Genomic DNA, 12,493 nt, shown 5'->3' with positions numbered 1-12,493 from the left:
CATGGTCCAACAGGCAGTGGAAAAGGTAAAGCTTATTCGGGAGATATTATTAGCTACCCAAAGTCGAAAGAAGTCATACGTAGACAATCAACATCGACCTTTGGAATTCCAAGTGGGCGAATAGGTGTTTTTGAAAGTGTTGCCGATGAAAGGGGTAATGGTTTTGGTATGAAAGGGATGCTGAGTCCAAGATATATTGGCCCTTACTTGATCCTTCGCCGAATAGGCAAGGTTGCCTACGAGCTAGACTTAACACAGGACCTGGAAGTAGTACATCCATTCTTCCATGTATCAATGCTTCACAAGTATGTGGGTGACCCATATCGAGTATATCCTATAGATGATATCCAGGTCACAGAGGAGTTAGCCTATTAAGAGCAACCAATCGCCATCCTGGATCGACAGATTAGAAGATTGCGGACTAAGGACGTAACTTCTGTCAAGGTGCTGTGGCGGAATAGGAATCGTGAAGAAATAACCTGGGAAGCTAAAGAGGACATAAAACTCGAGTATCCATACCTATTTCGGATGTCTATAGGTAACCCCAACTCCTGAAACTCGTATATTAATTACTTGGATGAAAATGTGTGTTATCGCAATAGAAAGGAATCTCCCTACAATCTGTATAAAGTCTTAAGGGAAGTTTTATTTAACATTCTAGGATGAATGTTCTAAAGGGGAGAAGGATGTTACATCTCACACTCTTGAGCTCAGAAGTTCTCTTAATCTTCTTAGAAGTTATAATGTGAGCCGGATAATCTACTACACTATCAAACAACTCTAAGGAAGGGAGATTATGATACCCCATAGTAGGGAAGGTTGGAGCTAGGGTCAGGAGAAGTCGGAATGAGTTGAAGGCCAAGTAATGAGTCATAGGACTGAACTTACCTACATAAGCTATTAATTTAGAAGTCTTACATACTCAAGCTACTTGAGTACATACCAAGCTTACGTAACACGAATTAGGTTCCTACAATAAGATGAGATTACAAACCCATAAGAAAGAAAAGAGAATGACACATGGCAGCAAGGAGGGAGTGACATGTGGAAGCATCTAAAGTAGGCAGCTGACCCACCTGCCTGCTTGGGGAAGGGGTGGACCCTACTGCCACGTGGTAGCCCCTAATGGGCTCAATAGATGTGTTGGCCTAATAAGGGATGGACACGTGTCACCCTAAGAGGATGACACATGTCACCTCCCAAGGCAGCCTATATATACATGTTTTGTGACTCATAATTCATTTTCCATCCAAAAACTTCAGCCAAAAGAAAGAAGGAAGCCCTAAAACTAGAGAGAGAGGAGTGACGACCAAGAGAAAAAAGGTAAGGTTTCTGATTTTGTTCCATGAATTAATTATTTAAGGTATCTTATGGTGATATAGTGGTGGTTGATAACATAAAATTCCATTTTGGAGCAGTAAGGAAGAGCTACAAACAGCCCTCTCAATTTCAGCACGTTTAGAGAATTTCTGAGGTGCAATTTTGCAAGTTTTGGCCAATTTAGGGTAAGGTAAGGTTTCTCCTTTCAATTTGGAGGTTATGGGGTTGTTATGGAGTGTATTATATGCCTTGTATATGGCTATAAGTATAAATATTTCATAGGGGTGCTTGACGTTTGAAACAAACTAAATTGGAGTCGCTATAGTTAAATTGTAGTTGAAGCAAGGTGTTCTGCTTGTGATGTGCGGCTGCAGGTGTGTGGTGGTGTGTTGAATGGCTGGGACATGGTCTAAATGGTATGTGTTTTCTTCTGGTTTCAGCCACACGACCCTCCATTTTGTAAAGTTAAAGGTTTTACGAAATAGAGATCAAAAACCCTCTTTTGTTATCGTAGTTTTGGGCAAGTTGTTTGGAACTTATATTACATCATATTGTGGTATTTCAATGTTGTGTAGTTGTGGGTTGTTTTGTTTGTTATGGCTTTTAAGGTTTGGGGGTAAAATGGAAATGTTGATAGGGCAAGTTATAGGGGAGGTGCTGCCCGATTTCCGGTAACTCTGTAACTAATTAAGGGACTAGTCGAGAAAGGTGAGCAAGGGAGTGAGTTCTATAGATATTCTAGGGTAACTTAAGATGCTGTAAAGTTGATGGTTGATATTCGTATTTACTTTCATGATTAAATAGGTTCAAAGGACGACATGGCTAATGTGTTTAAAAGTGATCCATAAGAGGCATGTAAAGCCTATTCTTTCTCTTCATTTGGCATGTATTAGAGGTAAGTAAAATGTGATACAATCTCTAAAGTAATTCCATTACTAAGTGTCTCTTATTCACCTCTGGAGGTTGAACTTTTATAATAGTTGAGCTACTTTCCTTGAACCTTTTATATGTTGAGGACTTAATGAATGTACAGGCTCCTAGTTGTAAGGACAATATGAAAACAAGTACTCTAGAGTCCTTAAGCGGTTAGCATTACTTTGGTACGTGTCTAGGGACCCCGAGATGCTAATTAATATAGCTCCTAATGGCATTTAGAGGGCAGCCAAGATGACGACACTACTACTCGGGTCCTCAGACGATAGCTTAATCCTCTTATACTATCGGGTCTCTAAGGATGTTTTAAATTGCAAATGGTTACTCACTACTCTAGTCGTGCATACTGTAACCCTTCTATCACTAAGTCCCAAGCCGGGTATGTAAATGTGCATAGTACACTGCATTATCCATCGAGTCCCTCACTAAAGGACTGGGTACGCTATACGAGGACATGATAATGCAATGACATGAAAAATTCACTGAGTCTCTCACTAGAGGGACGTGTACGTATGTATATATATGATGATGTGATGTAATAAGGTGGTGATGGCACCAGTCCTGTGATGGTCTTATAAGTATGATTCACTGGATCCCTCAAAGGTCCGCTATATTGTATAATTTGAGCATGTATGATTTTATGATTCACAGGGTACAGGTACAGGTTTCTTATATAATATTTTATGCCCTACTTCTCTGTTCTAGATATGCTTCCAGTTATGCTATATTATGTTTTACATACTCATTATATATATCGTACTGACCCCCCTTTCTTTGGGGGGCTGCGTTCATGCTCGCAGGTACAAATACACAGTTTGGGGATCTGCCAGCATATGAGTCCCACTTAGAGGTCCAGAGATGCTCTTTTGTGCTGGAGCCTACATTTTGGTACTAAACCCTAATGTATATATTTTTTTTCATGGGTACAGCGGGGACCCTGTCCTGCCTTATATTACTGTTCTTACTTTTAGAGGTCTGTAGATATGTATGTGGGATGTATATAAGTTGTATATGTATGTATGTATAGTTGTGCTTATCTGGCTTGTGATTTGGGGAATTTCCGGTGTTATTCCAGCCTTGTCAGCTCACGTGTATGTGTATTATAGAATGGCCCTATATGTTATGACAGCCTTGTCGGCTTGTATGTTTTCTTATTTGTTGGTACACTATGAGTCGAATAGGACACAGGTTTACTTATAGTTGGCAGGGGTACACGCGTGTGTCTAGAGAGTTGGAGAGGTTGCTTATGAGTTGGCTTTGCCACCAGCATTTTCATCTATACACCCTGTTTTTCAGATGAGTCTCACATGCTTCAGTATGACTCTGTTGAGTTGGATGATCGCCTGACTTTTGTTGAAGAGCCAGTTGCTATTCTAGCCAAAAATGTTTACCAGCTTCGTTCTAATTCCATCCGTGTGATTAAGGTCTAGTGGCGCAATCGTCCGATCGAGGAGGCTACATGGGAGACCGAACAGGAGATGCGAGAGCGGTTCCCTAGCTTATTTGTCTCTCTAGGTATACCCTTGTCTTTACTTTTGCAAACGAAAGTTCTTTTAGTAGTGGATGTTGTAATGACCCTCAAGGTCATTTTTGGAATTTTTGTAAAATGATCATTTTTACCCCTCCTTTTAGATGCCCCGAGTTGTTTCTGATTTGTAATGGGTGTTGATTTTTAGAAAATCCTATGAAAAGTTAAGTCTTTGGAAATTTTGAGTTTTCATAAGTTTTAAATATTAAAAAATGGTATTTGGGTTCAATCGGAGCTACATGTCTCGGAATGGAATTCCATCCATTCCAGCAGCTCCAAAATATCGAAATTGGCTTAGGAGACTTTACAGAATCAATTTTGGAGTTGTAATGAAGTTTTGAGGCCTTGGTATTTTGAAGGCCTAAGTTGGTTTTTTTTATGGGAACAGACCCTACACGAGGCTCCCACCTCTCGTGCACAGTCAGGGGTTGAGCAACAGCCCCAAGCCTTAACATAAATAACCAAAATAAAAGTACAAGGAGGGGGACATAAACCTTACCTCCGATCCTATGTTGGTTCATAAGTCGACTAACCTACTAAGGTCGGCTAACTCATCCCTGATACAAAAAAGGGCTAACTATAACTAGAAAGCATTAAACCTATGAGAGGACTCCTCCCTGTACAAATCAACTAACAAAGCATAAATGAGGGAGACTCTCCCCTTCCATGAGAAAAAATTAAGTAACCTACACTAGTCCTATTCAACTATGCTACGTATCTGACATAGCTAAATTGAAGAAGAACAAGTATATAAAACTTTTATCTCGCATGGGATGGGAAATTCTTTTCATCTTTGCTCTTTTTAGTCTTGTCATACCAAGTAAGTCCAAGGAAATATTCAGCAACATCAATAGTAGCAGCTAAGGAGGATGAAATGATAGGAAGTAAATGGGGCTATAGCAGCCAGCAGCCTTTGGGTTGTTGTCGAATAAGATGAAGACTAGAGTAGTTGTATAATGCAACTTGTATGTGATGCATCCCTGGCTTGAGCAGCTGGTTGGATGTCTATCAGTGTGTGCCTTGTATTTTGCATGGTTCCATTGCTGTCGAAGCTGATCAGGGGTATTCATATACCTGCATACCCACGAATATACCAAGAACCAAGTGTCTTGGATGTGAGGGGGTTGTTGCAGGTGTTGAAGGAGTACATCTGGTGTGTAGGGAGAGTTGATGGGAGTAGGTGAAGCCCTTGCAATTGTGGCTGATATCATCCTTTGTCTGTGGCTTTGTTTACCTGCACAAATAAGCAACAAAAGAGCCGAACAAGTGTGAGAGTTGTGGGGGTTGCTGCAAACCTGTAGGCAGCTTCTTATTGGCTCCAAAAAAGAATTGAGCAGCTCGTTTGATGGTATCTTATGTGCCTACACATAACAATTAAAGAACCAAGGAGCTTCTATAGTTTTGGGGTACAATGGATCTGCTGCAGGTGTTGCAATGTAGGCATAGGTATAGTTGTAGGGCTGGTGTGTTGGTGAGGTCCTAACTTGAAAGGCTTTTATCTCTATGTTGATTCCTTTTATTTGCCAAGGTTCCCCATCAGCTGTTGTACCTACACAAAAATCATCAAATAAAAACAAACAGCCAACCAGACAGAAAAAACCAGGATGGGCCTTGTGTAGGGGTCTTGGAGATTCTATTTGATTTAATGGTTGTATCTGTGATGTCCTCTATGCATTTGTTGTTAGTGTATGTTGATGAATCCTTCCAGCAACCTGCAACAATACAACAAACAACCAAAGGCAAGAAAGAACCTGCAACAGCTAACAAAAAGGAAAGGACCTCCAAGAGTGCTTTCGGGTCCGTTAGATTTTTCAACGTCGCTTGACTAACGTCTCCGATTATCCGATTGAGTTGAAACTTCATGAGGTTTGCACATAATCCTTTTACATTATCCTTGTAAAATTTGAAATCTTTTTGCCCAAGTTGGAAGTTCCAAATTGCAAATTGCTCTCTCTTTAGGCTTAAGATAGCTGATTTTTTCAAGGTCGCTCACCTAACGTCTCTAATTGTCCGTTTGAGCTGAAACTTCTTGGGCCTTGTCAATATAGTATTTTCTGAAATCCTGCAAATTTTGGAGGCCTTGGTGCAAGTCCACATACTGCAACTCACCCTGCACATCCTACCCTGCTGAAGCTTAGATGTTGCAGGGGGTTTGGAAGTTGTATTTGTGATTTTCTCTATGTATTTGTTGTTAAAGAAAGTTGATATATCACTCCAGCAACCTGCAATAATACAACAAACAAACCCAAGCAAAAAAGAGCTATCACAAACTAGCAAAAAAGAAGGGACCCTCTTTAGGCTTAAGACAGCTGGTTTTTTCAAGGTCGCTCGCCTAACGTCTCCAATTATCCGTTTCGAGCTGAAACTTCTTGGGCCTTGTCAATATAGTATTTGCTACAATTCTTCAAAGTTTGGAGGCCTTTGGACTGGTTCATATGGTGCAAAACACCTTGCATATCATATACTGCTATAGCTTAGGTTCAGATGTTGCAGGGAAGAATTTGGCATGAATGGAAGGCTGAAGAGAGGTCCTAGTATGCCATGTTGTTGTCCCTCTTCTGGTGAGGTGCTTTGAACCTGTATAGACAAGTGGTAAAGAGATAAACAAGGGAAATATATGCACAGGCTGCTGCAAGTCCTTGTGTAGGTCCATGTTACTTCCATAGTGGAGGAGGTTGAGATGCTTGTTGTTGCAAGCTACTCCCAAGAGGAGACCTTTAGTTGTGATCAGGATCAGCTCCTTAGAGTACCTGCACCCACCAACAAAAACAATAAAAACACACAAACAAACAATTCTGCAAGTTATAATAACTAATACTAATGACTTGTAGGTGTTCCTTGAGTATTGCAGGTTAGTGGATCTGTTGCTGAAGGATGTTGTTGTTAAGAAATGTAGAAGGTTTGTATGTACCTGCACAGACAACCAAGAGAGGAAAAGAAAGAAGAACTACCCTACTCCTTACCTCAACAGGCAAGTTGTTATGTCTAGGCAAGCAATATGAAGAGGAGACTCTCCCCTTTACAATGGTCCTAATTATAGGATCTTCAAAGTAGTTATAACTATACATAGAGATATCCAAGTTGAAGATCAATTAGAACAGCAGTTTTGGGGAGGTCAAGGGGGGTTTCTTGATCCTTTTGAGCCTTCTTCTTCTGAAGTTTGTCATTCCCAGCATGTCAATTTCCATGTGAGCTCTAGCTTCCCTGGGGAGGTCCTGCTTGGTGAAGTAGAGCTCAGGAGCTGTGCATTTATGGCTATATTTGGAAAGGTTATCAACTGTGGAGTTGGCTTCTCTGAAGATATGTTTGCAACTGAACTCTTGGAATTGAATGATAAGGTTATTGAGTTTGTCCAGCTGTTGTTTGATAGACCAAGGAGGCTTTGCTTCATACTGCAGCCATCTGATAAGGAGATGTGAGTCAACCTCCAGCACTACCTAAGAGTAACCAAGATGAAGGCACCAAGAGAGACCAAAGATTGCAACTTTAATCTCTGCTTGGTTATAAGTTCCAGCACCTAAAGGAATTGCATAAGCAAAAATGAGCTCACTAGATGCATTTCTAAGGATACCTCCACCACCAATGTTGCCTGGATTACTGAGAGCACTGCCATCAGTGTTTAGTTTCACCAAATGATCAGGAGTCTTGGTCCAGCATACAGGAGTAACTTTGGTATCTTGGTAGCATTGTTTAACTAAGAGGACCAGGTCCCTCCTGTTGTGAGGCTAACTAATATAAGGAAATGCACTATGTAGCAAGTGGAAGCTCTCCTTAAAAACAGAGAATTTAACCCTTGCAAGGTTAGACTGCTTTCGTCCATACTTGGAAGCACATCTATTTTTCCAAAGGTTCCAACAAATGAAGATAGGGAGAGCCTGTAATAAGAGCCTGTGGGCCTCATTCTTATACTTTGAATTCCACCACCTCATTAGCAGATTTCTAAGAGGGATGTATTCCTTATTAATGACCAAAGAATCAGCAAACCCACTCCAAATACTCCTGGCAAAGGCTCCTGCAACAAAGATATGGTCTATGGTGTCTTGGCCAGGTTTGTAGCAGCAGTAGCACTGAGAGAGGGTGACCAAAGCTGATAAGTTTGTCATTGGTGGGAAGCTTTCTTCTAAGAGCCCTCCGAACAAGAAAGGAGCACTTGAAAGGTATGTGTTGGTGCCAGATATTGGAGTTAATCCTGTTTCTATGCCTCTTGTCTCTGATGATATCCCAAGTAGAGGAACAACTAAACTCCCCATAGTTGTTAAGAGTCCAGCATGGCTGGTCTTGTTTGAGGGGCTGCTGGTTGATGTGAGTAGCAAGGATGGAAGGAACAAATTGGGGAGGGGCCTGTTGAATGAGCAAGTTTGCATTCCAATGCCCATTGTTCATGAATGATGATACTTGGGTATTATTGAGCCTACAGTTGTGAGTGCTGAATTGAGCTAAAGGACCAATACCCAGCCAGTTATCCCACCAAAAGAGGCAAAAGCCAGACTGGATTTGCCATTGTATGTGAGGCTCAACATTGTGTTTATTCTTCATCAGGTGCTTCCAGATCAAAGATTGTCCAGTATCCCATTTTTTGGTAATGGGATTGGACCTTTGACAGTACTTGGCTTTGAGAAATTCCCCCCACAGAGTGTTTTTGGTCCTAAATACCCACAACTGTTTATACTGGAAGGACTTAGCCACATCAGAGACTTGTCTCACACCAATACCTCCTTCATCATAGGGGTAGCTAAGGTTCTTCCAAGAGGACCAATGGTACTTCCTCTTATCATTCTTCCACCCCCAAAAGAAGTTTGCAGTGATTCTCTGAATTTGTTTGATAGTGGTTGCAGAAGGGGAACTAGCAGAGAGAAGATAAATAGGAAGGGCTTGAATAACATGCTTAATCAAAGTGACTCTGCCTCCATAGCTGAGGAGCTTAGCCTGACACCCTGTTATTTTAGTCACAACTTTGGTAATCAGATCAGAGTAGTAGTTGATCTTCTGCCTACCAATGTAAAGAGGGCACCCCAAGTAAGTGATAGGGCTGGTCATTTTCTTGAAGCCAGTGACCCTCTTGATCCTTCTTACAGTAGAATTGAAAGCATTAGAAGGGACCATGAAGTGACTCTTATCTCTGTTGATCAACTGCCCAGAGGTACTTTCATAAGTGTGCAAAGTATCCATAATGAGCTGCAAGGTTTGAGACCTCCCAGAAGAGAAAATGATAACATCATCTGCAAAGCTGAGATGATTAATCTGGGGGCCCCCTTTTGCCATCAAAAAGCCATGATAATGGGTATGATGGTGAAGGTTGTTCATAAGTCTAGACAGCACTTCAGCCCCAATGATAAACAAGGCAGGTGAAAGAGGGTCTCCTTGTTTAAGGCCTCTTGTGGAGTAGAAAAACCATGTCTAGAGCCATTAATGATGATGGAGTACCAGTTATAGGACATAATCCTCCATACCATATCTATGAACCCTTCCCCAAAGCCCATTCTCCTCAAGACCAAACAATTGTAGGACCAAGAAACTCTATCATATGCTTTGGTCATGTCCAACTTGATGACCACATTACCACCCACATTAGGCTTCTTTATCTGATGAATGATCTCTTGAGCAAGCATGATATTCTCAAAAATGCTCCTATTCTTGACAAAACCAGATTGGTTAAGGGAAATAAGATTAGGAAGAATGGTGGCTAGTCTAAGACATAAAAGCTTGGAGATAAATTCAGAGAGCTTGTTAGGATGGTTCACTTTTGGAAGAAGAACCAAACAAGTATGGGTCAGGTATTTGGGCAAGTTTGAAAACTAAAGAAGGCAAGGATCACTCTGAATAAGTCTTCCTTAATGATCTCCCAGCACTCCTGAAAAAATTTTCCATTCATCCCATCAGAGCCAACTGCTGAGTTAGGATTCATAGAGAATATAACAATTCTCAATTCTTCTAAGGTAGGAAGAGCTTGGAGGTTCTTGTTCTGAGCATCACTGACTAGTTTAGGAACACACTGAAGGACATCTTCCTGAATATGTTGTTCCTCACCTGTGAAGATGTGTTGAAAATGATCACAAGCAGCCCTCGCTATATCTTCTTCTCCTTGTAGCCAGGTGCCTTCTTCATCTTGAATTCTATGAATGTAAAGTTTCCTCCTCCTTCCTCTGATGACTGCATAGAAGTACTTGGAATTCATGTCACCTTCTTTGAACCAATGTAATTGAGTTTTTTGTTTCAACATGGATTCCTCTAACTTCAAAAATCTAATATACTCAGCATTGATGGCATGCAGGTTGGCTCTACATTCCTTAGAATTAGCAGAAATTAGCTCATCTTCAGCTTGTCTAGCCTTGTCCTCATACTCTTTCACCTTGGTATATATGTCTCCAAAATGCAGCTTAGACCACCTACTAAGGGTAGTAAATAATCTCTTCATTTTTTGATGGAAACACCACATAGGATTGCCTTCAGTAGGACTGTTCCAGCAGTTACTAACAGTCTCCATAAAAGCTGGGTGATCAGTCCAGCAGTTCAGAAATTTGAAATATTTGATGTGGTGATAATTGTGCTCAGTCATTTCTAACAACAAGGGGCAGTGGTCTGAGCCCACAGTAGGGAGGTGAGTAATAGGCGTTTGAGGCATCACTTCCAGCCATTTGTCATTGACCATACCCCTATCTAATCTCTTCCAAATTCTGGAAAGAATACCCCTCTGATTATACCAGGTAAACTTCTGACCAGAGAACCCCAAATCCTGCAAGCCACAAGCTTCAATAATGCTAATAAACTCAAAACTTTTTCTCATATTGTAGATGGCACCTCCCAACTTTTCCTCAGGATCTGTAATCACATTGAAATCACCTAAGGTACACCAAGGAAGGGAGGTATTGGACTGCTGAAGCATACTATCCCATAGAGGTCTTCAAAGGTAGTATTTACACTTAGCAAATACAAATGATACAATGAACTGATTAGGATTCATTACATGGTTAATTTCACAAGTAATCACTTGCTCTCCATTATCTAGAATCCTGCAGTCCACATCCTTGGTCTAAAAAAGCCAAATCTTACCATTTGGATTGGTAACTGCATGGTCCATATTGAGCTGATTTTTGAAATGATGAATTTGAGTTCTATCAGAGAAAGGCTCCAAAATAGCAAAAAGAGAAACCTGATGGATATTCTTGAAAGCTTTAAGTCTTTCCATGACTCCCTGGGTATTAATACCCCTCACATTCCAACAGAGAGTACTAATCATTGGGATATTTTGGAAGTGTAAGATCTAGTGTTTGGTCTACCTTTAGTGGCAGTTCTACTTGGTTTGGAGTTGAACTTGGTCCTATAAGTACCTCTTGGAGATAATCCTTGAGAGTTAGCAACCTGTTGGATCTCATCTTCTTACACATTATCCTTGGATGAGTTGAAGGCTCTTATCAATTGTTCACTTACCACATCATCCTCATTATTTTCCTGCATTGGCTGGTTATCACTATCATCCTCATCTTCAGATACACACACAGCATACTCATCAACTTTAAGAGGAATTTCATTGTTGGTGTTAAGAGTATAGTTGAGTTGATTAGTTGCCTCAGGAGTGAAGTCTGCTGAATAGAGGGGAGTAGTGGGGATACAATGGGCCTGGAGAGGAGTTATATGCATTCCCACTTGATCATCATCTAGTACAAATTGTTGACAGCTCTGACCAACCTGCTGTAGAGAGGTACTATCAAAAAGCTTAGAAATTTGGCATTTTTCAGCATGATTTTTTTCATCAATTTTCTTCTTTATAGCATCCCTCCTTTTTTTACTCAACTTATGCTTTTTTGCAGTAGAAGGCTTGTCACTAGTACTGGAAAGAGATCCCAAATCCTTAGCCATAGAGACCTTGGGACTTGACATGGTAGGACCTTTTGTAAGATCTTTTTATTCAGTAGTTTCAAGGTGGGCAGTAGCATTTATATCAGTGTGTTCAGAGGTTGCAGGGGCTCTAAGGTCACTCCTAGGGTCAGTGTTTTGGTTCTCATGCAAAACATGAGACAAATCCCTTCCCCTTGTGGTTACCCCTTCCTGCAGGTTAGGGTGTGCCTCCTTTTCACTTCCATCCTGACCCCCAACAGCTTCAGCATCAATAACATCAACAGTATTAAAAATTGGGGGCATCCTGGGGGTTGGGAGAGTAAAGTCAATACCTGAGTCCCTTGCAACATTGGTCATTGGAGTAGTACTTGGTAAGATATTACTTGTACATACCATTTGGGGGGAAGGGGTTTGTGGGAGAGATAAGTCAATACCTTGTCTCTCAGTTGTAGTGCTTGCATGCCTTGTTGATGAACTCTTCACAATTGAGTTCCTTGGGATGTTTATAGTTCCTATATTTTGGTTAGTGGGTTGATCTTGCATAGCAAGATCAAAATGAACATTGGGAGTAGAATTAGGAGTAGCAATCTTACCTGGATCAACATTGACTTGCTACACTGGTACATACTAACCTTTGAGTGATGCTCCTGTAGTTCTGATATCCTGGTTCTGCTGCACATTAGTAGGTCCTTTGTTCTATTTCTTTCTTTGTGTTTGCCAGCCATTGTCATCTTTGCTAGCCTTGGTGTTTTGTGGCTGTTGTGGTCCATTAGTTGTTGAAGGATTATTTTGAGCCTGTGGGTTGGAAGGTGGTGGGGGAGCTTGTTCTGTTTTGTCCTTCTCATCATGGTTCTTGTTTTCCTTTCCATTTTCAGC

The 12,493-nt window shown here is 41.0% G+C and overlaps 1 protein-coding gene across 1 annotated transcript; it reads right to left on the bottom strand.

The window, feature by feature from the left end:
- Positions 1-7,218: 7,218 nt before the first annotated feature.
- Positions 7,219-11,659, bottom strand: LOC129884254 (uncharacterized). Its single transcript, XM_055958583.1, has 6 exons — positions 11,210-11,659; positions 10,832-10,973; positions 9,597-10,600; positions 9,232-9,483; positions 7,766-9,178; positions 7,219-7,506 (listed from the first exon to the last, which is right to left on the bottom strand). Exons 1-6 carry the CDS (start codon positions 11,657-11,659, stop codon positions 7,219-7,221), a joined length of 3,549 nt encoding a protein of 1,182 aa, XP_055814558.1.
- Between the last annotated feature and the right edge of the window lie 834 nt (positions 11,660-12,493).

This window comes from Solanum dulcamara, chromosome 4, assembly GCF_947179165.1.
Source record: "Solanum dulcamara chromosome 4, daSolDulc1.2, whole genome shotgun sequence".
Lineage (NCBI taxonomy): Eukaryota > Viridiplantae > Streptophyta > Magnoliopsida > Solanales > Solanaceae > Solanum > Solanum dulcamara.
The sequence above is the reverse complement of the archived record's forward strand: the minus strand, read 5'-3'. Positions and strand labels throughout refer to the sequence as shown.

What these genes read in the sequence shown, in the direction of transcription:
- LOC129884254 (XM_055958583.1), bottom strand. Translation starts at nt 11,659, where the DNA reads ATGTCAAGTCCCAAGGTCTCTATGGCTAAGGATTTGGGATCTCTTTCC. An exon ending in AAAATAATGAGGATGATGTG is followed by an intron (nt 10,974 to 11,209) that starts GTAAGTGAACAA and finishes ATTAATACCCAG; the next exon opens with GGAGTCATGGAAAGACTTAA. An exon ending in TTAAGGAAGACTTATTCAGA is followed by an intron (nt 9,484 to 9,596) that starts GTGATCCTTGCC and finishes TTTATCTCCAAG; the next exon opens with CTTTTATGTCTTAGACTAGC.